Source organism: Pleurodeles waltl, chromosome 2_1, assembly GCF_031143425.1.
Source record: "Pleurodeles waltl isolate 20211129_DDA chromosome 2_1, aPleWal1.hap1.20221129, whole genome shotgun sequence".
Taxonomy (NCBI): Eukaryota; Metazoa; Chordata; class Amphibia; order Caudata; family Salamandridae; genus Pleurodeles; species Pleurodeles waltl.
The window spans coordinates 680160913-680187094 of record NC_090438.1 but is presented as its reverse complement, the minus strand read 5'-3'; the positions used below and the strand labels follow the sequence as shown (position 1 = coordinate 680187094).

The 26182-nt window shown below is 40.1% G+C and overlaps 1 protein-coding gene across 2 annotated transcripts in view; it reads left to right on the top strand.

Moving 5' to 3' along the window:
• RAB31 (RAB31, member RAS oncogene family) overlaps positions 1-26182 on the top strand; it is a 327089-nt gene that overhangs the window by 267106 nt on the left and 33801 nt on the right. For both annotated transcript variants that reach the window (XM_069216539.1, XM_069216531.1), the window contains exons 5-6: positions 1411-1517; positions 17186-17295. In XM_069216539.1, the coding sequence (XP_069072640.1) occupies positions 1411-1517; positions 17186-17295 (217 nt within the window). The remainder of the gene's footprint in view (positions 1-1410; positions 1518-17185; positions 17296-26182) is intronic.

The following is a 26182-nucleotide window of genomic DNA, read 5'->3' as shown; positions in this document are numbered from 1 at the left end:
CACTTGTCGCTCCAGTCAGTGGTTCCATTGTCTTCTCCTAGTCTAGGCGACCTTGCACCTGTTGCGAATTACACTGTTGCACTCGGCAAGAATGTCTCCTTGAGCAAGTCGGGTCCCATGAGAAAGAATTTACTACAGCTACACACATCTCTAGCTTCTGGAAAAGTACAGCTTCATGTCCTTTAGGAAGGCAGTACATTGCATGTTAGAAAAACACAGGTAATATGAGACCAGGCAGCTAGGCCCAGACCCTTGCTAACTAAAGCCTAGTGAGTAATTTAGCAAAACCTTAATACATAACTCTTAATTAGGATACGTTAATACAAATCATACATGAGTACATTATTAATTCATTATTAGTCAGTTTCATAAATCATCGTATACATTGGTGGCCACTCCCCGTGGGCACATTTCAAACGTGTGCATTAGTATTACATTAACACATTTTATGCGGTTTCATTAGACATTTCATTGCAAGCTTTTCATGTTAATATTGATTATAAAGTCACACTCCAACATTAGCAACTCTGGACTGAGCTGTTTTCAACTCCTAATATGACTATTGTTTGTGAATACATCAATGCAACATTGTTTTAAATTTTTTGATCTGAATATTTTTATCTGCAAATGTTTACTTTTTTATGCTTTGATGGTTCTCCACACCGAATAAAGTAATTACTTCTCTTGACTTTTATGTCATTTAAAAACAACCAAATTCAGAATACTCTTAGCTAACATACTCTTCCTCCCACAAAGTTGACTTTAACAATGTGGCTAAAGAGCTAGGTGGTCTACAAACTGCTAAGAATTTTAACTATGAATCCACAGTGTGGCAAGAGAGAACCTGACTGACATACCTGAAAAGCCACACATGACAGGAATTTCTGATATCTGGAACAAGTAATGGGTGGGTGAAATATGAATTAAACTTTACAAGGAACTAAACACCACACTGGTATATACCTTAGAACCATTCAGATACATTTATTATAAAACAACCTGTATAGACAGACTATAAACTGTGGGCAGCCCACCACAGAAATCAACAAAACAAAATTCTTCAGAACACTCATCGTAGCTTAACATACTAATAAGATCTTTAGTTACACCAAGCTGGTCTTACTTTCACTTTAACCAGCACTAACCATTGCTAATTTAGTTACTAAACAAAGTTAAAAGGTGATATATAAATGTGTGTATCATAACAATTAATACGAATGTGACAGTCTTATAATGCAATAATGTGATAATCATCTTGCAGATATGGCATCCACCACCGAGTTTTACATTCTGTACTCTTTTGATCTAATTTCACATGTTATTTCAACAGGAACAGTCACCTTTTAAATAAACATACAACTTATGAGTTATTTTTGTGGGAGCATGATGTTTGTCCTGCCTTTTATCTAGGACTCTTTCCATACATTGAAAAAGTGGGTGAAAGAATTGAAGGAACATGGCCCTGAAAACATTGTAATGGCCATTGCAGGCAACAAGTGTGATCTTTCAGACACAAGGTAAGCTATTGTTTTCATTACACAGTTCATTGTTCATCCCTTGGAACTGCACCTTGATATTTCACATCAGACAACATTCCCTTGAGTTCAACAAATGTTTTTTTAGAACATTCCTAGGAAAGTACCAGTACATTTTGCGTCACTTCTTCAGTACAGGTCCCTGATGCTGTATAGGTGTCTGTTCCACAAGGATTACTTGTTTCTATCCCATTTAATATCTGTTGAGGCACTTCATTCATTTGCTGCCCAGTAACTCTGCCTTATACCATGTGGTGAACATGTGTGTGCTTATTGTCTCTAGTAATTGGATTTAATGCCAGGTTCTTACAGGAGGTAGTAAATGTGTAGTGATTAATACACCTTTTATTGTATTAGAGCTATTAATGTATATTTGTTATAAATATATGTGTTTGCAACTCACAAAGAACAATGGAACAGATGTACTAAGATAGGATTCACAAAAACGGATCACTATATTTACACCAACTTTTTGCTAATTTATGGTATTTTGCTAACTGACCTATGTACTAATAGGTCAGTTCACAAAATACAAATAGGTTGCAAACTGCATTCCACTACGATTTGCTGCCATCACAGAGATGACCTCCTATGGTCAACAGACCACTATGCCTGTTATTGCTTTTAAATAAAGTTTTTTTTTTAAATGCTGTCCATTTTCCTTAAAGGAAACAGGTTCTGCTTTTTTTAAAAGGTTTTAAAACAGTTTTTTGAGAGTATGCAGTGATCCCATGGACCCATGGTTCCTTTTAGTTCCGAGGTTGGGTACCCATACTTTAAGCTCTATGCCCAAAGTCTGTTCCTTTAAGAAGCCAACACATTTTATTTGCTTTTCGTTGTTTTATTACATTTTAGCACAGCTCATTTTTAGCTTGTTGTTCTATATTTAATCAGAAACATTTTTCTTAGAAAACATGCTTGTTCGTGTTCAATATTTATCTGTCCCTTGCACGCTGGGGATTGCCGGTCTAAGAGTTATGGAGTCAACCTTCTCACCATAAATATATTATCAAGTCAGGCCTATTCTCAGAACACTACACGTTTTGGTATATAAACACCACACAGGCAGAAGAAGGAGAGAGGGGACATTTCAGCCAATTAAGGAGGACTGCCAGCAGAACAACAGGCAGACCCTTGCTTTTTCCAGGTATGGGGTCAGGTACTCCTTCCATAGACTACTATGGGCAAAAGGGCTAACACTGCTATGTTCTCATGTTAGATGCTAGTGTGTAGGTAGGAATTCTTAGACTCATGATTATGTAAGGATGTTGGGACTGTTTATATGTTTTACTCTAATGGTCACAATCATCACTGTATTATGCTTCATCTTCATAATAACTGCAGCTCATGGCTTTTATCATAGAATGCAGTTGCTTCAATAATTAAATTGAAACATATCCTGCATCTCTTTGTCTGCCTGTGCATGTATAAAACGTTGTAAAACTGAGAGAAAGGGGTATGATCTGTCCACTACAACTTCCCTGAGGAGTCAGAGTGTCATGTTTAGGCTGCCACAAATCACCTTTGCTTTCTAGGTTTGGGTGAGGTGCTTCTAGCCAACCAAAAGTTCAGGCCGACAGCTTCCAGTTGGTGTGGGCTGGCTCAGTCACCCACACACAGTGGTGCGGCTGCCCTTAATCAAGCAGTCTTACTCCCATGGTAAGAATCCTAAAACACTGCCTATTCAGAAAGGGGAAGGAGCCCGTATGGGACGGGTAGCACTACCTTTCAGTAGTTGGTAAAATATTGTTTTGTGACGAAATTTCAGTCACAAAACATTAATACATGCAATAATGGATCGCTGTTATGAAGGGATGCCTTAAAGGCTCCCCTTTTCAAATAGCGATTCCTAATGGTTTCGGTCACAAACCATTAATACATACCATAAGGAATTGCTCTTTGGAAGGGATGCCTTAAACACGCCCCTTTTCACATAGAGTTTCTTAACGGTACCTCAGCCCATTTTGCAATTCAGTACCATGCTACCGAATTGCTGAATGGGTTTAGTACATTTCAAAAAACACATTTTCTTGTTGTAATACAAGCAATTTACTGACTAGCTGGGTTTGTGACCAGAAAATGTGTTTGTACATCTGTCTTAAAGATTCAGTTAGCAAATTTTATTTTTATTGGCCATAGTGTTATTTTCCTGTTCCTGAAGTTCACATATTTAATACCAGTTAAATCCACTATGACTTGAGTTAAAACTTTGTGATCAAAGAAAAAATAAATTAAAATGTTTGCTAAGGGATTAATGGTGAAAGCAATATTTTGATATCAAACACGGAAAATGTTACATTGATAAATAGCACATCACATCTCCAAATTATTTAATCATGAACAATAGTATCTACATTTGATACAAGCATACTTTTTTAATTTTGTTTTTTGCAAAAAACTGCTGGGCCTCAAGTATAAAAAATCATTGACTAAAAGTGAAAAAAAAATCATTTGGTCTCAAAAACGCAAACATTGCCATAGTAGTTTCTGACACTTAACAAACTACTTTGTTTGTGGATGTGCTCCTTGTGAAAGGACAAAACACTGTCACACACTAAGACGTTAGCCATTGGCTTAAGTGGACTGACCCATTGCCCTATTCTGTATGGTGTGGTGGGTGAATAGAAAATGCGAATGACTCAATTAGAGACCAATGGATGAAGGGGACTGACTGAAAACCCTTATAAGTAAGAATATTATATATACATCTTTAGTAAACTCAAAAGGTCTTGGCTAATGCCAGACCTACAAAGAGTATAAATCAGATTTCTAAATTCTGAAAAAATGTCCTGGGATGTTTCCCATTTTCATTTTACGGTACTTTCCGTTGAGATCAATTATGATACGAGTGTAACAATCCAATTTCAGTATGCCATTGCAGAAGCTGAATTTGCCACAGATGCTTAGATTTTTACAAAGTGCGTAATGTAGTTGGCAATCCATATAATTTTGGAATGACTTTGGGACCATGTATTCTTATGCCATCTCGTCATCTGCTTTATTGCCTGTAATGTACTGGGGACATGTTACTGTACAGCCCCCCTCTTCTAAGATGGCTGTCCATACATTTACTCACACCCACCCGTCAGAGGCTTCCCCTGTCAGATTGCGCACAATCACATCACTGTCTCTGTTCCTAAAGATCTTTCATGGCTATGGAATGCTAATGTAGTCTGCACACAGCTTTATTAACGGTCATGCCCTTCCTGTCATGTGTTTTATCTCAGCCATGAAACTTCTGCATGTGATGATGGTGTAAGAGGAAGCTAAAACGTTTGTTACCGAAGAGAAAACCCCATATCAGGATGGCTGGGTCTCGCCTATATATTGGTTAAATCAACCCATGTCTCTGTGCAGAGTTTGGGTTCAGAGACTGACTGAAAGATGCTCGCAAATTGCATGTTTCTAAATATTCTTGCAGCTGAAAGTCATGCAAGTCTCTAAAACTATTTATAAAAACTTTTAACGGCTTTTCATCTTTGCAACAGTCAAATTTACGGTGGTGTCATGCATAATGCATAAAACCCTACATGGCATGAGTCCACTATAACTTTAAGTTACAGGCATAAAATACATGTTGAAAAGACTACCAAGAGGCCCCCAACGTTCAAACAGTTATGAAATGGAATAAGTAACTTTTATTCTTGAGACTCAACTTGAGCAAGTTTTTCATTAAAACAGTAAAGAATTGTGGCCCCGATTCACAAATATATTGCTGTGAGTAGAGGTGACTTATTATTGTAGTACTCCTGAAGTAGCCCTGAACTACCTCCTGGCCTACTCCCGATTTAGTTCTGAAATTCTGTAATAAGCCAGCAGCTCTACCATGATAATTCACTGCTTCTCACAGCAAAATCATTTTAAGACTAACTATGTTCTGCGGCTAGACACCTTTCTGCCCTTTCATTATGCGCTGCTGAAATGTGAACACTCCCAAGGTTTAAAGCAGAACAGTATTTCTGAGCACAGAATCATCAAAAACATGCCTGCTGTAGTGTAGTGTGTGCATAACGTCCTCCAGAAGTCCTGGGAGCTACATCCTTTGCAAGAATCACTGTTGCAACCCATGAAAGAAAGATCAGTTCTTCTCTTATCTACCTAAGTTGGTAGAGTCCAAACCACAACTAGAATGAAGTATAACTACATGACAAATGCAAAACGTAACCTCTGAAAACAGTAGAAACATATTTTTTATTTTTATCTGGCACAAATCTAGGGCTCAAATTAACAAGTATAAAATATTTTTTTTAAAACACAAATCCAGTAGACGTAAAACGAGCATTTTTCCATTGGAATGCAATGTGGGAAACGAGTGATCAAATAGCTGATTGAAGACACATAGCCAAAAGTGTAGGTAAACAGAAGGGGTCAATTTACAGTGATTTTGCTTTACCATATTCTTTTAGTACTGCTGGCTTACTACTGACTGAAGAAGGCAATTCACAAAGATTTTGCTTTGTATTACTAAGCCTGGAGCACTGCAAGAGTAAAGTCACACCCACTCATACCAAAATCTCAATAAATCTTTGCAAATCCATCCCAAGATGTCTTACAACGAAAACATGGGGAACGTCCACAACATAACGTGCTCCACAAAGCATATGCAAGTGCTTGTTCTGCACAACTACAAGTATTATGATCAGATATAGTTACAAACAATCCAGATTTGCAAACTACAACAAAGACATGATTTAGTAACAGCCGCTCCAATAAGCACATTACCAGAGGAAATGCAGTGCTCACAATAATTTTGGAAACATTACAAGGAATACACCGTCCAATACAAAGCCTTGAGTAATTAAACTCTACGGAAAATGAGATAGCAAATTCAAATGGCAGGACAATGCCTCAACAGCAGCACAATAGAAGCAAGAGTAGCTTTTTAACAAAATAAATAAAGAGGCATGTGACAGTGCAATCAATAAGTTTACTGTATGCAAGCACCAATCTATCATTGACATAACATAACGAAAGCTAAGCATACATCCCAACTAGTAGGCTTTCATCAACTTCAATATCTGCATTTGCCCGTGGTAGAGCTAATGCTTTCCTCCACAGATTCTTTGACTGTGTGTGCATTTATCACAGCTTAACCTCCTTCATGATTGAAGGTTCGGGAAAAGTCTTCTTCAGTATGTACCCTTTCTTCCAAGATGTGGCCCCACACCATAGCTCTCAGGGCTACCTAAACGACTGCATTACAAATGACCTCATGTAAGTATGCAGAAGGGGCACTTTATTTTGTTCATCTGGTATACTACCAGAATATTGTGGAAGAAATATTGTCCTACAAAATATTGTTGCCAAAATATTTACTACAGAAGTACCTTGAAGGTAAATGTATTTAGGTGTATTTAGATGGACTCTATTTAATTGAACGTAACTCCACATAAATATACCTTGACAATGTATATCTTCAAAGGACGTGGATGTGGAGTCAAAAATGTAAAAATTACACTTTGTTATAAGTATGTACCTTCATTGAATTCTGGTATATTAGCCATGTCATTTTTGCACAACAATATTTGCCCCTGATAATCTAACATAGAACTGCTCAATTGTGGCTCTCCTGACAACCAGGTCCATCAAGAGACCATTCAACTTCCAGTGACCACTCTCTTTTGACTCCCTCCTCCCTTACTTCAACATACAAAAAGCAGGGGAATGGTCTGACAGAAACGTGGCTACATGGTGGGCACTCTCTGGTAGAGAAAATATTCTCCTGTTCATAATGACCAAATCAGTCATTGTATACAATGTGCATACGTCAAAAGTGTGAGCACTCGATGTTGGATGGGTGAGCACATCTCCAAGAGCCCTCTAGACCAAATCTCTCAACCACTGCCTGCACACAGTGTGTTCTCCGCCATCACACCATATCTATGTCCTGACCTATCTAGATTCTCTTACAAGACCAGGATGCAATGTGAAACCTAATATCGTCTCTAATGGAGTTTTGAGAGAAGTCTCTTACCTGGTATTTGGAACAAAGACTGATGCAACAGACACCTCTCAATCCCTACCATGACTTGTCATGATGACGAATAAGATCAGAACAAACTCCGGGGAAACATCAGTAAGTACACAGAATAAAATTCTGATTCCAAGAGCATTGAAACTGTGGAAAACTGGACAGTGGCAAATGGGTCTGAAATCCAGTAGCTGGGCCTGCCAGTAAGTCAGAGATTGGCAGCCAATCAGAACAACAGAAGGAATGAATCCAGGACAATATTAGGCAGTCACGTAGCAGGAGGAACAAGTTGCCTCATAAGTGTTTGGTTGTATGGTTCCCGTACTTTGAGCTTGGTCACTGTATTTAACGTTTTCTGCACTTCATACTTTGTAAAGGGCTAATGCTCCCAACATGGACCTTCATATTCTGAGCTTCACTCTGGCCACCTCACTGTCTCCTGTGCTCCTAAGCTCAGTAAAGGTCTTTGTGTACGTTTTGGGTTTGTTAACCGCTGTCTTCTGTAGAGCATCAGGTGAATTAGGTGGGACTGGGGATTGCTTTCTGTTGTGGTACATTCCTATTTATTACTCTATCTAATGGTCTGCATTTGGTAATATAGCTAGAATAGCTGTGCCAGTGGAATGTGCATTCTCTAAACTCCTTTGAGTGAGAGAGATGTGCACCAACTTGAACCCCTGTCAGAAGATCTATCAACTTCCAGTGTGTTTCTCTTCCCAATGTCCATTCAACTCAAGAATAACCTGAGTGCTGACATTTCCTCCTTTATCTGCCCGCAGCTCTTATTTGGTGGAGATTGGTGGATTTGCAATGGAGCCTGTTCCCTTCATTCTCCCACAACCTGTCTTTTTCATGATAGCCCCTCAACTTACCATTAAATATGATGTGCCTCCACTTCCTGTATGAAAGGGAGCTCTGAAGAGGCAAAACCTGTTTGAGTGTTAAGGAGATTGCATACATTTAGTTCCTATTGAAACCATGGAGAACTACTGTTCTCTGATGTTTTCTGAGAACCATAGACAGATGTAGATCTATTCCCCTTGCTCCTTCAAGGGCTGAGAAAGGGAGGATGAGGATCATTATCACCAGTAACATACCAGGTTCTCAAGTGCTGGTTGTAGTGGTTATTTCATACATCCGTAGTTCTGGAACTTGAATATGGGACAGTTTCTCTTGGTCACCAATTTGCAACCTTAGAGTAGTTACACAGTGCTACAGAGTGTCCTCTTAGAGAATACCATCAAATTATACGAAAGGGCAAAGGCACTAGAAATGGCCAATAGGAGTTTGGTAACGCTGGATGCAACGTAGCTGGAAGAAATATTGACACTCTGCTCCACCGGCTTGTACCTCAAATTTAGGGTAGAGGCGACAGGTATTCAAGTAGAAACATGAGAGCAGAAAACAGCAGAGTTCCAGAACATCCTTACAAGGTCATGAAAAAGGGGAAATAAATCACAGGACTGAACAAAGAAGCAAATGAGCAAACAACACACCTTACAAAGTGTCCCCATGCATTGTGAAACAAAGAAAACCCATTCCCCATGCTCTAAATATTCGTTGAGGCAGGAAATTGACAATATGGTGGTGTGAGGCAGTGCCATACACTAAAAGTAATCTGAAGCCAAAGGTTTTACCTGGGATACACAGAAACTGAGTTTATGTGCCTGGAGGAAGGCAACTTTAATTTCATATTTTGTTGGGATAAAGAAGAGGATCCAAAAACAGGGACTAAGTTTAGGATAACATCCTTGCAATGGCAACAAATGAGATGACAATCACACATTGTGTCCCCAACTGTAAAACGTGGCTCAAAGTGTCTACGATGATCTGCTTGCTCCGTCATCATTTCACAGCAGATTGCCAACTTTTTATGACTTCTTACTATTAGCAACAATGTGTGTTAAAACTCGAGAGATCACATGAACAGTAATACTTAGCTCAGGACTCATCCTACTATCTTTCCAGGATTTATAGCAAAAGCTCACATTTTAGGATAAATCCTAAATAATTCACTTCAAACAACCAATTGCCGGTTTACAGGTTCATTTATTTTGTTGTAATTGCTGCAACTCCTGAAACACATGGCAACAATACTCTTTCAAAGGCTTTGAACCAAATAATATATCATTCAAATAGACCATCACATTGAGGTTCAAAATGTCAGTGAAAAACCCCATCCTTGAACCTTTTAAAATATAAGGTGCATTAGTCAAAACAAAGAGTATAACCGGCTATTTAAAGTGGTCATAGGGTGTACACAAGGAAGTCTTCTAATCATGACCGTACTTTATTCTCAGTAGATGTTAAGAACCTAGTCCTGCCTAGTGAGCCCTTGTGCTCCCCTTACTGACTCAAATATATTTTGATCAGTGTTAATGGATAACTATCCGGTATAGTGATCTTATTTAGGATTCTGTAATCATCTCAGTTCTTGTGACTTCTTAGTCATAAAGATAAAGTAGCTCCAAAGGGGATGTTGATAGAACAATTAACTCACTTTCAAGATACAGTACTCATCGAAATACTGTCCTCAAACCAGTGCTTAAGATGTAAATGTATAAGTGTTTGGGACCAAACCTTTGCTCAGAAGCTGTAGGTGACGTTATCGAAACTTGAGGTGTCAAATACAAAGGTTATGATGTGTTGATTCCACTTTATGTGCCTTTAATCCACCACCAGAAACTTACATGGCTCTTTATCACACCCTGGCAAGATCTTTTTCATCCCTGATGACTTCCTTTGACAGTTTTTCCATCTTTCTTTTTCTCCTTCTTCCCCCCCTTTAATGTTTTTCTCTCTTTAGCTGTAGATTAAAGGCCCTCATTACCAGTCCGCCAGATTCATGATGTCGGTCGGACCACTGCCAATGCGGCAGTCCGGCCTCCACATTATGATTGTGGCGAACGCACCATGGTTGGACCGCAGGTACCGCCCCTTTTTCATCAGCCGATAACCTGGCGGTGCTGGCAATCTTAATCCACCAGGGCAGTGCTGCAAACAGCCCTGGAGATTACAAGTACCCTCTCAGCAGGCTTTTAGATGGCTGTTGCACATGATGTGTTGGGAGGAATACACATCCCACAGCAAGAGAGTCATTCGCAGCCATGTGACCCAAGACACTGGCAAAAACTGTTAACTTTCTAAAAGTAGGATTTTCAGGATTGTGACTGAAAATCAACTTTATCTCTAAAAAGCATTTTAAATTACAACCATTTGAGTGTAAACATCATATCTGTATCCTCTCCAAATCCAAAGTTAACACGTATTTAATGTAATAACGTAACCCAGTGTTAGTCAATGGGAGAGATAGGCCTTACAATAGTGAACAACACATTTAGATGTTTTTCTCTCCTAGGATATGTAAATCGCTAAGTACACGTCCTACTTTTTTACATACAATGCACCCTGCCCTTCGAGCGTGTAGGTCCTATCTTAGGAGTGACTTCTAAGTATTAAGAAGGAAGATTTAGGCTTGGCAAAAAGTTTATTTTGCTAGGTTGCAATGCCAGTTTAAACTGCACACACAGGCTGCACTGGCAAGCATAAAGGCATATTGTACAAGACTGCTGTAGCGGGTGTCACCATTAGTGCTGCAGCTCAACTATTATCAATTAATTTACAGGCCCTGGGTACAAGTAGTACTGTATACTAGGGACTTACAAGTAAATTAAATGAACCAATCAGGATTGTTCCATGTATACAATGCTTAAAAGTGAGAACATGTGCACTTTACCACTGGTTAGCAGGGAAAAAGCATGGAGTCCTAACAGCCAACAAAGACATGTTCAGCAAAGGAAGGCAAAAAGTTTGGGGTGAATGCAAAATAAGCCAATTCCAACAATCCCTTACATATAAACTGCCATTCGGAGTGGTTGTTTCTAGGAGTCACAAGTCCAATATCTTAAATCATCCTCCCTGTTTAATTGATTATGTTTTTTGATCCCCGGCACTGAACAAAGTTTTAGGAGGTCTTTCTCAGCAGTTACTATGTTTGTCTGATTGGGCAGGTTGTCCATATGGATTTAAGAATGACTTCTGTCTGCTTTTAATCAAATGTTAAGAAAAGTATTCTCTCTTTTTATATGGAAACTGCCAAAAAAGTAGCATTCCTCCAGGTTAGTGCTGTTGCGCATGTCTCTGTTCAGGCGTGCCCATGTGGGAAGGCCAAAGCATGATGAATTTGGTTGGGATATGTTCCCTTTTTTTTCTTTTTTTTTTTTAAAGATTGTGAAGTGACCACATATCAAATGTGCCTGGTGGGATTGTTTTTTGTAGAACACTGGTTTTCTTGCACACACTTCACAGACTCCGCTGACTACCTCTCGTTATTCATCCATTAGTCGAATACCTTGCATGTAATGTGGTTCTTGGTAACAGGATTCTCTACACCGTGAACTAGAGCATGAAAATCTGTTGTGTATGCATTGTAAAAGAATGGTGTCATGCTGGGGAAAGTATACATGTTTGAATTCTGGACAAATTCATGCCATGGGATGCTGCTCTGGTGTTCGTCTACTGAGACATTGGTTTACTCTGTCTAAGTGGCTATCAGACTGAGAGTGATAAGTGGAAGAAAAGTCAATTTTGGCCTCCTTTCCTATGCCCTTCCACTCCACAATAGGTACATAAGGTTTCATTATTCTCTTTCTTCAAAGGTTAGAGAAGTGTGGCAGGTTCAAGTGGTGTGAAATTAGCCCCTGCAGCCTGTATGGTGTGCCCCTATCCCCCCCCGAAGCTCCAGACCCCCAATGCAGTACGCTAACCAGGTCCATGACTGGGTCTCGGGATGGGGCGGCGGGCCCTCTTCATATACTTTACAGTGGGGGTCTAAAGTTTTGTTATGCTACTCGCTGGTTCTGATATCCATTTGCTGTAGGGGAGATTATGGGTCCTTGAGCAGTTCAGAGTTTTGGAAGTCTATATGTTGACTTTTCTCCCTTCCTGTCCCCGGGAACTTGTCAGCTTTGATCCTTTCCAATCATCACTTTGAGGAGAAAACACAGGTTGAGTATCAGTCCATTTTGGCCAAAATCACCCTCTAATTCATCCTTTAATCCAGTATAGAACAATAGTAAACTGGTGTCATCATCTAGATTACAAGATAATGTGTACCATTTGTACCTTTGTGTAAGTGTAACAAATTGTTCTTGATAATTTACATGAACATACAACTTATGAGAGTTGCGCAGAATTAAATGTCTGGTAATAGCTCAAGAAACCTCACTGGTTTAAAACTAGAGGTCTAGGTCAGAACATGAAATCTCTGGTGAAAATGCAGATTGTTTTTGAGTGATTTTTGGGAAAAGTATCCAATCTTTGCAAGAACAGTAGCATGTAGGGTCAAGGATTAGACTTGTAAAGATCTGTCAAGTTTTCTTTGTGATTGCCTAAAGTAAGGGTGACTTCTCCCAGTAACCACGGCACCCCTTTGCACTTAATAGTTCATATGAAAGGTGTTGGGGGGTCTCCTTAGGAAGATCCACTTTGGAAGAAAAAGACACAAAGACAAATAACCTCTTTGGGAATTGTGTTGCTCTTGATTGAAGATGAAGAATAATGCAGAATTAGTTCAATCGGGCGCCAAACTCTCCCTGATGGATCGCTGACAGAATATGGGAAACACAAATAGAGTGTGGACAGAATATTGTATCAAAAAAATTGAGAACCAAAATATCCAGAAGGCAAGAGCAAATAGATAAGAATAGATTTACTATTCTTAACTCCACATCTACGCCCCTTGAAGATATATATATATCATTAAGGTACATAAATGTGGAGTTTTATATAGTGAAACTTTTCGTACCTATAGAAACTTACCTTCCCAAACCAGAATATTCAGTAGCATAACTAATTGGAAATCCAACTGCAAAGTAGAAATAATCAGGGACCAACATAGTAGAAGCGGGCGGTGAACACACTAGAAGTTAAGGCAAAGAATGCATTGCTGCACATCATTTACTCGATAAATCTGCTTTATATATGATTCAAAAGCACACTGACATCACAAGAAAAGAGACAACTTCATCTTGGATTGGAAAGCTCACACAGTCATCTTTGTGTACCACTTTCTCCCACACATGGCATCACCAATTAGCAACAATGAGGTACATGAAGATGATCAAGTTTTGTGCCTTTTGTCAATTGCCAAATTCCACAGATTCACTGCCATACTTCCCATTTGATGCTCCTTGCAAGTTGCAGACACTCCTCCAGGTGACTGGTACTGCAAAAATGGTCTAATTTCCTAAGATTTCCATCGGTAAACTGAGTACGGACTCCTGCATGGTCATCCTTTCAGGAAAGCTCCTTCCATTATTGTATGAAATTTTGCATAGGTGATACAACACCACTGTGGGTGGAAGCGTGATAGCCTGTTCAGAAATGATTATCAAGAGAAAGCTATTTTACTCCCCAATAGAGATAACTTTGGGCTCGGTGTATGAAGAACTTTGAGGGCGCAAATGGCCCAATTTGCATATTCGGGCCGTTTGTATCCTCAAAATGCTTTATAGTATCTACAAAGCCTAAATAATTGCGATTCGGTAATTTGTTCAAGGATCCCAATTTTGGTTTTAGTGATTCAGTGTCTGGAAGGGGCGTGTTTAGGGCTTCCCTCCCAAATACCGAATCTGAATGGAATGTATGAATGTTTCGCAACTAAATTACAATTGCAAAATATTAATATTTTACCGACTCCTTGAAGGAGGTGGTAACCCATTCACAAATGGGAAGGAGCCCTTAAGGAACACCTTCCCCTTTGAGAATGGGAAACAAATAGTTTCAAGAGCAGGCAGTGGTCCCACAGACCACTGCCTACTTTAAAAAATGAAACTTCATTGTTAATTTGTTTTCTTTTTTAACACATCCTGTTTCCCTTAAAAGCAATCACAGCTGGTCTGTTGATTCCAGCAGGCCACCTTACCTGTGGTGGCTGTGATTTCTAATGGGTCACAAATTGTGACCCACAAGGAATCGTAAATGAAACTCAAATGAGTGTCATATGTTAGAAATGACTGATTCTAATCTTAGAAGATGTAGTCCTTTGTCCCTACAACAGCACAGATATTTAAATAACAGACAGGTCTAAATGAAATTCACATAATAAAGGAGTTAGAAATAAGCGCCCATAAGAACAATATTGACAAAATTGAGCAAAAGGGGAATGGAACCAATGTGTCAAAAGCAAAAGTGTCCTCTTTCTGTAATAATTCAGCAGCAGGCAAGGTGAAAGACCTGTGTAAATACTTAAAATAACTTTCCTGTGTAGTCAGTTCAATGAGAAGGTATGAGATATAGGCTTGTGACAGAATGAATTGAGTATTCCCTTCCGATTGGGAAAATAGAGGAACATGGAAGTGAGCATGAGTCAGTTAACATTGTAGCACTTGGTGGATACGTGCCCTCATAAGACAGATGCAATTCTTGTTTCTGTCTAACTGCATTCCCCTCCCACACCTGTGTACAGTATGGGTCAACAGACAGTGATGATCGATGCAGAACACCAGTCCCAGTATATTTACATGCATGTGCAAAGTACAACATGGTACAGACCAGGTATTGAGTAAGCTCACAAGGGACGTACAAAGAAACACAAAGCATAAACAATAGTTCCCTAACACCTCAAAGGTATCACAAACCACCCAGTTTCCTGATCAAAGACAGAGCATTAATGTGCAGTGGGGAGACAGATAGCCGTGACAAGAAAATGCTCCACAGACTAGTCTTCTGGGGCAACACAGTAAAGGGTGAAATTGGACAACTTCACGTCATTCAAAGTTGCAATGAAGGCGGGGATGAGTGAGGAGGTTGGAGATACTATTTACAGATCACTCCCCACAACTTTCCCTGCAAGCTAGGGTTCTTTCTGTGCATTAAATTTGTCTCTTTGAGAAACTTCTGTGGCACAATTGTAACAGTAGACACAAGATTGGTATAAACATAGGGCCAAATGTACAAAACCTTTTTACTGCTGCAAGCACTGCAATTTGGAGTTTTCAACTGCAAAAAAGGTGTTTGACCGTGTACAAAATCCATTTTAGGAATCAGTAAAACTTTACTGATTCCTAAAATGGGATTGTGACTGAACACAGATTCATTATTTGGAAGGGGCATGTTTTGGGTATCCCTTCCAAACGCAAACTAGTAATTGACATATCAATTGTTTGTGACTCACTCCCAAGTTGGAGTGGTAACTTATTCACAAAAAAGATGGAGTCTCTTTTGCACCCCTCCTCTGTGATTGTGGGTGAAGCTCTGAAGAGAAGAAAAGAGTGGTCCAGAACACCACTGCAGCCTCTCACTAAATTGTTACAAAAATAAACATTTTCACTTTTTTTTAAAACAGCACCATTTCTTTTAAGGAAATCTGTCTGCTTTAAAAAAAGTTTTCTTTTTTTAAACTCAGTAAGAGGGATGACGGTGTTTTGCAACTTGCATGCCACCATCCCCGTGACTGTGATTATGAGGTTGCAAATTGGAGTGAGTAGCAATTTGCAACCTACCTAATGAATATTAATTAAGCAGGTTGGACCTTGACACATTTTGATTTGGAATTTTGTGAAATAACATATTAGTACAGAGGATGGATCGCAAAAATAGATGCTGGTCGCAAAACAACTTGTTGTAAATTTCCAACCTTTTTTTACAACCTCGGACATCTGGCCCTGTGTTCAGGGTGGGATTACAATACATTAATGATTGTATTCACACCCTGAGAGCAAAGGCAATCTGTTTAGACTGAACAAGGAAGAGAATGCTTGCCCCTTTGTTTGTTATTTTTCAAATATGCTAAATCATATTGCAATTAAGTCTTATAAATATAATTGAACTTAAACAGAGTTTCATAGAACAAAATGGATCAGGCATGAATTAGTATTACTGTTTCAATTGGTCAACTGTTGACAAAATGATGCTTACTTATTGCAACATTGAATTAAGATGATACACTACCGGAAACAAGTGATAATACCTTTCTACATAAGAAAACATTTAGGACACAATTTAGAGTTTGGCAGACAGGGTACTCCTTTACAACAGCAATGAAGTACCCTGTCTGCTAACCTTTTGAACTGCCCACCTAGTTTTGAGTACTGTGGACCACCAGGTGTATGCCGACAGAGTAAAACTTACTCTGTCGGTGTGAACCTTCTGCCGACAACCTGAGGGAGCATGGGTCATCAGAGGTAACCCTTCTGCCAGTTCTCCCTATTTATAGTCGGCACTCAGATGGCTTTTTTTTTTACTGTCCATCACTGCCAGAAAAGGACAGTAAATAAAAAATGACTCCAACACTGTGGGAGTCAACCACCAAGGTGCTGTGGTCATTAGTGTTTACCTTTCCAAAACTAAACTCCAGTTTTGGAAGTTTTTTGGGAAAAGTAAAAACTTTTTAAACGTTTGTGTAAGTATCTGTCACCACAGATGGATGCACACCAAACTTATGAATGGCTTAGTATGACCAGCTACGAAAGAGGTTCATACAAACCCATAGAGTTCCCTGCAGTGTGGGCAATGAACTCTAAATGTGGCAGGCGGAATAAAGGCAGGGTGGCATACGTAAAGTCCTATGCCACCCTGACTGCTTTTAATCTGTCCACCACTAAATCAGGACAATAATGATCATAGAAAATGTTGCAATTTATCATCCACTATATTTTGTGTGTTTCCACTTTTTCAGGGAAGTGACAATGAAAGATGCCAGAGAATACGCAGAATCTATAAGTGCTATTGTTGTGGAAACTAGTGCTAAGAATGCCACTAACATTGAGGAACTTTTTCAAGGAATCAGTGAGTAGATCATCTACTTCTTACCTCTTCATTAGTGTAATCTGTTGTTAGCTAAATGCATTACATAAAAATGTATATTGTATGATAGTTGTTACCTACCACTGTGCCTAATACCATACTGTATGTATATCAATGTGAATATAAAAATACCTTTAACCATTAAACCTTCATCCCTTCCTGTGAACAGTCATGTACAATGGTGCAATTTGTACCAGAATGCCTCTCTCACTTTGCATTACGTCAACATGGATTTAGTTCTTACAGGCTGCAATTAGCAAGTTTAGAATTTAATGGAAATAATTGAAGAAGTCTTCCCAGCAGCTTTGAAGAGTTGGTTGAGTCCTACCAAACTCTCTTGTTCATGATCAGCTCAGCATGTGACCATGGATATATAGTGGGAATTGACGTTTCGTTGAGGCTGACCCTTCAGCAACAATCCTTGTTGTGCTCTACCCTCCTGTCATCCGAGGCACAAGAACGAGTGCCGAACTTGTACTTAATTAGAAGTTGTGAACACAAAACCGATTGTGAACTGCACTTAATGAGAAGGTGTGAAATGATTGTGGTGCTGACTACATTTACCTCTTTCACTTCCAGTAACTTTTATAAGCCATTACAGGTCCCACAATGACTAATGTGGCTGGGCCTTCCTATAGTTTTCATGGCTTCATCAAACATGCTGAGCCATCACAAAGTTAAACTTACACTTTTGATGAAAGTTTAGTATTTTTTTCCTATTCACAAACTACGAGTGTAGTCTTACATGTAGAATCTTTATGACTGCTGAGAACTGCACACATAAAAAGATAGAACAGTTGTAAAGATACTACATGTCATAAAACACTTGTAGCTTGCAAATAGATTAAAAAAAATTGTAAACTTACACCAAAAGTGTAGTAGTAGTAGTATGAATACTTTATTCAGTTGTTATCAGCAACCATAAAAGCACATATAAACAAATAAAAAGTTAACATGACTAAGTTAAAATTAAGATCCAAAAGTGGCATACATCAATTAATAATGATAAAACACAGCAACATATTCTCATATATGTAAAACAAAAACTGTTAAAAAAGCCTCAAGACATTGCAAAGATTGTTAATAAAACACCTATCAAGTTATCTAAAAACCCTTTCTGGCTTTCAATACTGCGCATAAATAAACTGCAATACCATTGCAAATTTTAATTGATGGAAGAGTTTGTAGGTACAGAAAGGCAGGGCAACACTGACATATTTGTAAATATTTTAAAAGTGGCATTAAGAATTTCTTTCTCTGGCTAATATACAATTCACAAAATAAAACTGTATGTATTGTGCTTTGTACCCAAACTGAATCGCAGGGACAGTTCTTAAATCCAACACTCCAATCATTCATTACAGGCAAACTAGCTAGTCGATGGAATGTCTCTAATCTCAAGCAAATGAGAACAAAACGGTGCCTGGGGTTCAAAACATACTATAAATAGGGTTCTATGCCTTCCATCATCTGCATCAATTGATTCCTCATAACATTTGCTTTCTGTGCTTCTATAGCCCACCTTAGATCAGCCAGATGGATAAGGCATTCCATTTTAAGTTCTTTCCTGCTCAGCATTCCCATTATATCTGGTGTAACGTAATAGTCTGGGTGGCCCAAGTCCGTAAAAAAGTTCTTAATGTACTCCAACCAAAGAATTCGCAATGAAGAATTTAAAGTTTGACAATCTTTTATAATTACCCTGTTCAGACTCACATATTCTGAAGACCAAACTTTGTGCCATAACAGTACTGGTTGTATCCTTATTAAATCTGCAATATGCGTGAGCCCCAGTTCTAAATGACACACAAAAGATTAAGTGGATTTTGGGACATTTAAAAGTGACTTTAAAAAGTCATTTTCTGCTATCTGCAATGCATTGCACTTTTTATGTCCCCATAAGCCAGCCCTATACATTGCAACAGAGGCGCATTTAGCAGTATAAATTGACAGCATATCCTTTACACATTTAGAAACTGTTTTTATAGCCATGGCGGTTTTAATAAATTGTAGTTTCCTAGAACTGATACATTGGCACCAGGTACCTTTGTCAAGCGGGATTCCCAGGTACGAGAATGTTGATGTGACATTTATTTTCTCTCCCTTTATTGTAATGCGGCAGTTTTTGGTGGACTTAGTGCCACATTTCATCACATATGTTTTAGAGCGAATAACTCTAAGACCTATTTCTTTCATGTGATTAGCAAAAGTTTCCAAAAGAATCTGCAAAGCTAATGGGGTTCCTGCCATATGAATGGCATTGTCAGCGTACATAACAGCTGGTATCGGTCGGTGGCCGATTTGAGGTAGATCCTTACATTAATTGACTAGCACTGACTCGAGTTTGTTTATATATAATGAGAAGAGGAAAGGCGCTAATACACAGCCTTGTCGTACCCCTTGATTTATATTAATATCAAGGGGTACACCCCAACCGTAACTTTGCTCTGCTTCCAGAGTACAACTCCCTTATAAAGTGGACTATTGTTTCATCTACCCCCAGTTGAGTTGGAGTGGACCATAATTTGCTGTGGATCACACAGCCAAATGGCGAGGTCAAATCTACAAAGATCATATAGAGATTACCTTTATTGACCTTAGTGTATCTACCAATCAAAATATCGAGCTGTAGAGCCTGTTCCACAGTTCTTATCCCTGTGTGAAAACCATATTGCAAGTCTGATAGAATATTATTTGCTTCAGCCCACTCCTGTTATCTATTCAAAATAATCCGACCAGCTTTCTTTGCAAGAGTGTTAAGAAGCAAGATTGGTCTGTAACAAGCAAGGTTATGACGGTCACTTTTTAAAAATATTGGTACTATAATGGACTCTGCCCAGGTTGAAATAAAACCTGTGGAACAACATGCTCTAAGAACCTGTGTCAATAAAGGGACCCAAAGAACAATATTAGACATGTATATGTCCACTGTGACGCCATCTGGACCTGGTGCTTTCCCACTCTTGCTTGCATTAATGGCTTCGGTGACCTCATTTATGCTAAACAGTGGAGTAATAGTCAAAAAGTCACCTTTATAAATATCTGCATCTGGGGCCACCTTTTTAGAGTTATATATTTCGGAGAAATGGGCAATCCATTCCTCCTCTGTAATGGCTATTTCTATGCTGGGAGATTCTCTTTCTCCCAGCAGCAGAGAGTTTACTACCTTCTAGAATATAACATTATTGTTTTGATTGCTGGCTTCATACAAAGTGTTCCAAGCCTCTTCTTTTATAAGGTTTTTCTGTTTTTAACGGCCTTCTTATACTCCTGTCTAAGTGTGGAAATCTCACTCTTGCTTCTTTTTTAAATTGTGTAGAGCCTTCTTGAGGTTTTTATGAGCCCGTGTACATTCGGAGTCAAACCAGCCTTTTTTTTGGGGGGGGGGTTCCTGGCGCTTTCACGTTGGAGCTAAGTAACGTTTTAATCCTGTGTGTGATTGCGGTAAAATCTCTGATACATTCTTGTGGGTGTACGTTATCCTCCAGGCAAATCTCAAAGTCTTTAACGTGGTCACTAAACAGCTGCTTCATAAAGCCTGTTGGTTCTATCTGAGACCAACGTAGAGAATACCCATTTCTGGAACCCAATTCTATATTACTAAGATTGTCGATGCATCCCCTATACTGTTTTTTGTCTGAAGGCAAGGCAAGATGTATACTTTGAGGATAGTAGTCACTAAGTACAATGTCATGAGTCTGGTGGTTGGATGCGCTATGAGAGAAATTATTATATGTTAAAATAAAAGCAATTGTTGTGTTTGCGCATCTACCATTGAAGGTGGGTTTAAATTGCAAATTGCTACCACAGGTTTCATTTGAGAATGATAAATCAAACCAGAACATGGTCTCATTCAGTATGCTGCCATAATGATTGTGAGTAAAATGAACTTGGGCATCGTTATCCCCTGCATATAGGCCACAAACTTTCTCAGCCGGTTGTGTGCATAAATGCGTTTCAAAATCATCTCCCTATGCAATCAAAGTCTCTCTCCTGGTGGAGTTACACACTAGTCCCAGATCATCCTGCATTTGTCTAATTATGTTTGGAATCTTACCCAAAGGGGCGTTATTGTAAACATGTATAATGACTAGCTGTAATAAATTTTGTAGTTTACACACAATCACCTGATAGCAAACATTTGGAGTTAGCCTAACCGCCTTTATCACATCAAGCTTATTTGGAATATAAATACAAAGCCCCCCTTTCGACCTGCCGTGAATGGAAGGGATTGCAGGAGTATGGAATGTCCTGTATTCTTTTGTATGCATGGGATCCCTACATCAAGTCTAATGGAGACACAAACAAGAAAATGCTCTGATAAAGCCTAACCATTCGGTATTTTCAGTCTTACTGCGAAGACCTGCCACATTCCAAAACAAGAGATCGAGGCCTGGTCTTGCAACTCCTGCATCATATGAATCAGAGACGGCAGGGTCTATCTCATTAGGAGGGAAAGATGAGTGTATGACCGAGTGAACAGAATCTTCTCTTTCACGCACTCCAAATCTGGTATTGTACTGTTCATTAATAATTCCCACGAGTGCTTCCCCGCTACTACCTGCCATACAATTATTGTTGTTTGATGGATCAGACAAAGGTTCCGCAAAAGTGGCCCCCGCTACTGCCAGCCAGATCATCCCACAGTCAATCCAGTTCTTCCAGAGATGTAAGGGCCTGAAATCTATTACTGATAGGAACAACATTGTTACACTTAATTCTGTCTCGAAAAGAGGGAGTCCATTTTTTACGTTGGTCCTGACCCTTATTGCCTTGGTCTAAATAGCGTAATGGTAGTAATGCAATGTCATGGTTAGATACCTGTCAAGGACTTAAACCCATAAGATTTTTTCTACAAGTTTTGGAGATTTAAATGAGAGTACCACACAATCTCCCTTTAATGATTTATGGCTCCTACCTACCCATTTGACTCTTCTGACCATCTTTATATCTTCAAATAGAGTGCCAATCATACCAGGTTCCATTCGGGATCCTATCCAATTTAAGGATTTATTTCCTAGCGCCATCCATGTTTCCCGGTTATGGCCGGGTATAGTAGGAACATTCGCAAGGACCACTACAGAGGGGGTCGCTGTGGAGAGTAGTTGTAAAATATCGCTCAGGAGAAGTGGAATATCCATGAGAGAGTGAGACGTATTATAGTTTTCAGAGCCACTTGTACTTGTATACAACGTCGTAGTTTGATGTACAATGCGGATACGTCCTGTTTGCATACAGGGCTCTGTGGGAGGCTGCTTGGCCAATGATGTAATTGACAGGGGCTGCAACTCCGTTACTGGATGTGGATTTGAGTGAGTTATGCCCTTTGTTTGAAGGGTTGTGGGAATTTGATCAACAGATTGTGTCTTCACTAAGTCAAGGATGGACGCCACATTACTCTCTACTTGAATTAAATGATTTAAAAAAAGTTCAAGTGATGTTTTGACTGTAAGTTCTAAGGCTTTAATTGTATCTACAATATTTACATGCATTTTTGCTGTAGTTTCGGTTATCTTCTGAGGGGGTTTCTTTGTGAGGGTTTTAGTTTGCAACAGTTCAGTAGGTTGAATGTGTGTGTCACCCTTATTACAAAATTCGGCTATCAAAGGGTTTAAGACCTTTCTCCTTTGAAGTGCTCGAGGCTTCCAAATATGTTTAGGTGGAGGGGGAAGCCATCAGCCTCTAATATAGACTCATTTACGTAGTGGATGCAGCCGTTTTGGGCTTCATCCTGGTTCCTACTCTGTTACCTTAGTCTGATGTATAGAATCAGGGTCTGAGTTAGAGGGAATGTTGTGCAAAGGTGAAGCCTCTATAGTGCTCCCTTGTGATAGTAGCCTTTCTTCTACATTTGAGATCTGCTTATCTATAGCCACCATTGCACCTGAGATATACTTTAATACCGATGTATGATCTTTACAAGGGGGTGTTATTTTTGCGTTTGATTGCTTTCTCTTGCCCATCTCTGGGCCTCAGTCCTACACTAAATTACCTATTTAATGTTGTGTTAGCACACTTATTTCCTCACTGGCCCCCTATTAACATACACAATAATAAAATCAATATGGTTAAAACTTAATACATAGGTAAATAAAACATTAGTGTAAGTTAATAAGGTGGTAACTCAAGCAACACTTTATCTCTTAGATAGCAGTGAATATTAGAGGGATGGCCCAGCCCAGCCTCCTCCGGTCTCTGATGGGCCCGTGTGTGTCCCACACGTGTCCCACGCCGTGCGAAAGCGGGTGTGCTTTATAGCGTGTCTAAAGCAACTTCTAGCTGCAAAGTGCCACCCTCTGTGTCCCTGGGGGGCAGCGAGTCAGACAAGTCTGGCGGCCCGCACCGCAGGAAAGTGGGATTGCTTTATAGCGCGTCTAAATCAGCTTCCGGCAGCAAAGCACCACCCCCTGTGTCCCTTGGGGGCAGCGAGTCAGGCAAGTCTGGCGGCAAAGTGTAAGTTTACTTTTTGTGAATAAGGCCCTCACTAGAGGCAGCAAATCTCCAAGCTGATTGATGTACAGTACAATCGAGAATAGAAATACACTCAAAGAAGATTCCATTCTTGAGAACAGATAGTATAATTACTAGCATGGCACCATAGCTGGATTAGCCAACTCTCAGTAGGGAACAGAGAGGCCATTGTGGAATATCTTGGATCCCGAAGTATGAAAACCTTTCAGCAAGTACGGATGGAGTGATAGGGACCCTTTGCTAAATCGATTAAGGTACATTGTATTAACCTTATGGAGGTTTGTCAAGTTTAGAATTTTTAGTAACCTGATTAGGTCTTTCTCTCTTCTTTCCCTACCCCATTCATGCTGTTTTAGATGAACAGTTACTTAGGAATCTGACATTTAAGAGTGAGTTCCTGATATAGAGTTTGGAGGACAGAGTAATCAGTCGCAAGCATGATACAAAACCCTCAGTCTGTCCACCTCATTTAGAGACAGGCAGACATTTATTATTCCATTGACGGATCCCCGATGGCTCTGTTGACAGAATACTTCCTCCATTGGCCTAAAGAGCAGGGAGCCTCCAAGGGAAGGAATTTACACCACCAACCGTATTCATATGGTGTAATGCCAATTTCTTTCTGTCTATCGCAACCAGGTAGAATCTGGTAGTGAGAGATAGGAAGCAAACAACAATAATCACCCTTACCCAGGGAGAAAACTCTGAGGGTATGGAGGTCATTAGGTTTTTTTTCAGTTTGGGAGTGCGTTTTTGAAAAACAAAACAAAAGTCAAAAGTTTGGTGTGTAGCCATCAAAACCGATGGTGGCTGTACACCAATTTTTTAGTGCACTAAAACGAATACCATGATGGTGGTACTTCAATTGGGCTAGGGGTCCTGACTGCAAGTGAGGCCTGTAACGCAGCAGCATTGCCCCCATCGAAACACGAACTGCAGACGCCGGCAATAATCATACACAGCACAGAAGACATATGTTTGCCGACCCCCAGGAAGAATCATCACATGCTGAATGTAAAGACTTTCACTCCATAGCAGACACTCCCCCCCCCGAAACGTTCTGAAGACTACCTGATGCGGGCTGTGGTGGTCTGCGGCTTGCGGCTTAGAAGTCCTGTGGGAACTTGTTCTCGCTGGCGTGACCAGCGCAGATATTCATGCTGTTTTTCTCCACCCGGCTGATCGGTGGGCTGATCGGAGGGCTGCAAAGAATCTCCTGGAGCTCAGGGATGAGGTACGACTTACCAAGTGTCTCCCGCATCTGCCCAGATTGGCTTCACTGTTTACTCCTGGCCTGCCTGAACCACACTGTGAAGCCCAGACCCGCCCTGGTCTTCTTCTGGTCTTCTCTTGCCAATCGCTAAGAGGAAGACACAGCCTGCGGCCTAGAAGACAACACTCCCTCTGCACCCCTGAATATTACCTTTGACCCGAGGCCTGTCTGGTGACCTCGCTCTCTACTGCAGTCAACTGCACACTCAAGGGGCACATTAATCACATGGCACCACAAGTAAACTGCTTTGCCTGCAGGCTCTATTGGCTGGAAATCGATGAAACTGGAGCCCATGCAAGGATATCCTATGGCTGTTCCGTTCACCATCCCGACTGTCTAGTAAAGTACCCTGAGAGGTGCAAAGAGTTGTGGCCTCAGGTGACACTATCACTGCCTATCAAGAGCTCCATTGCTCCCTCCTGTACCTTTGACTTGGCCAACTCTGGCAGGGCAATATAGAGAACACATACTTGGTGGGACTGGGGATCCCCACTGGGACAGCTTGTTACGCATTCCTCCCCACTGACATTTGGCACCATTGACATTAGGCCAGCACGGAAAGTAACAATATCTCTCTTGCTAGGACCAGGCATTATAGACTGCAAAGAGACAATACCTGACCAATGGCAGGAGGCCTGGGCACCTGCTTGTTGTGAAAGGCTGTAACGCCTTATTCACATTGAATAATAACTGGCTTTGCCCATGATCGTCTGATCACCTGGCCTACAGCAAATGGGGTGAGATACTGTCCCTTTGGTCCCCAGACACAGAGTCATCATAATCTGACTTCTCAGGCTCTCCCACGAACTGTGCACGCTTTTGAGGGGTGATTGCTCCTTCCATCAACCCAGCAGAGCTCTCTGGGCCACATAAACTCAATAATAAACATGGTGAATCAAAAGGCCAGCAAATAGCTGCCACAAAAAGGCAGCAAATTATTAGTCTCTGCTACATCAACAGATTATACCCTGGATACACTACGCCACCTAGGGGCCACATTACTTTCTCATTCAGTTCTACAAGCCATTTTAAACACTAAAACCTCACTGGAGGCCCACATAGATGCTGTATCGCTGCATGTGAACTTACTGAAGAAGGATCACTGCAAACTGTCAGAAAGGATAG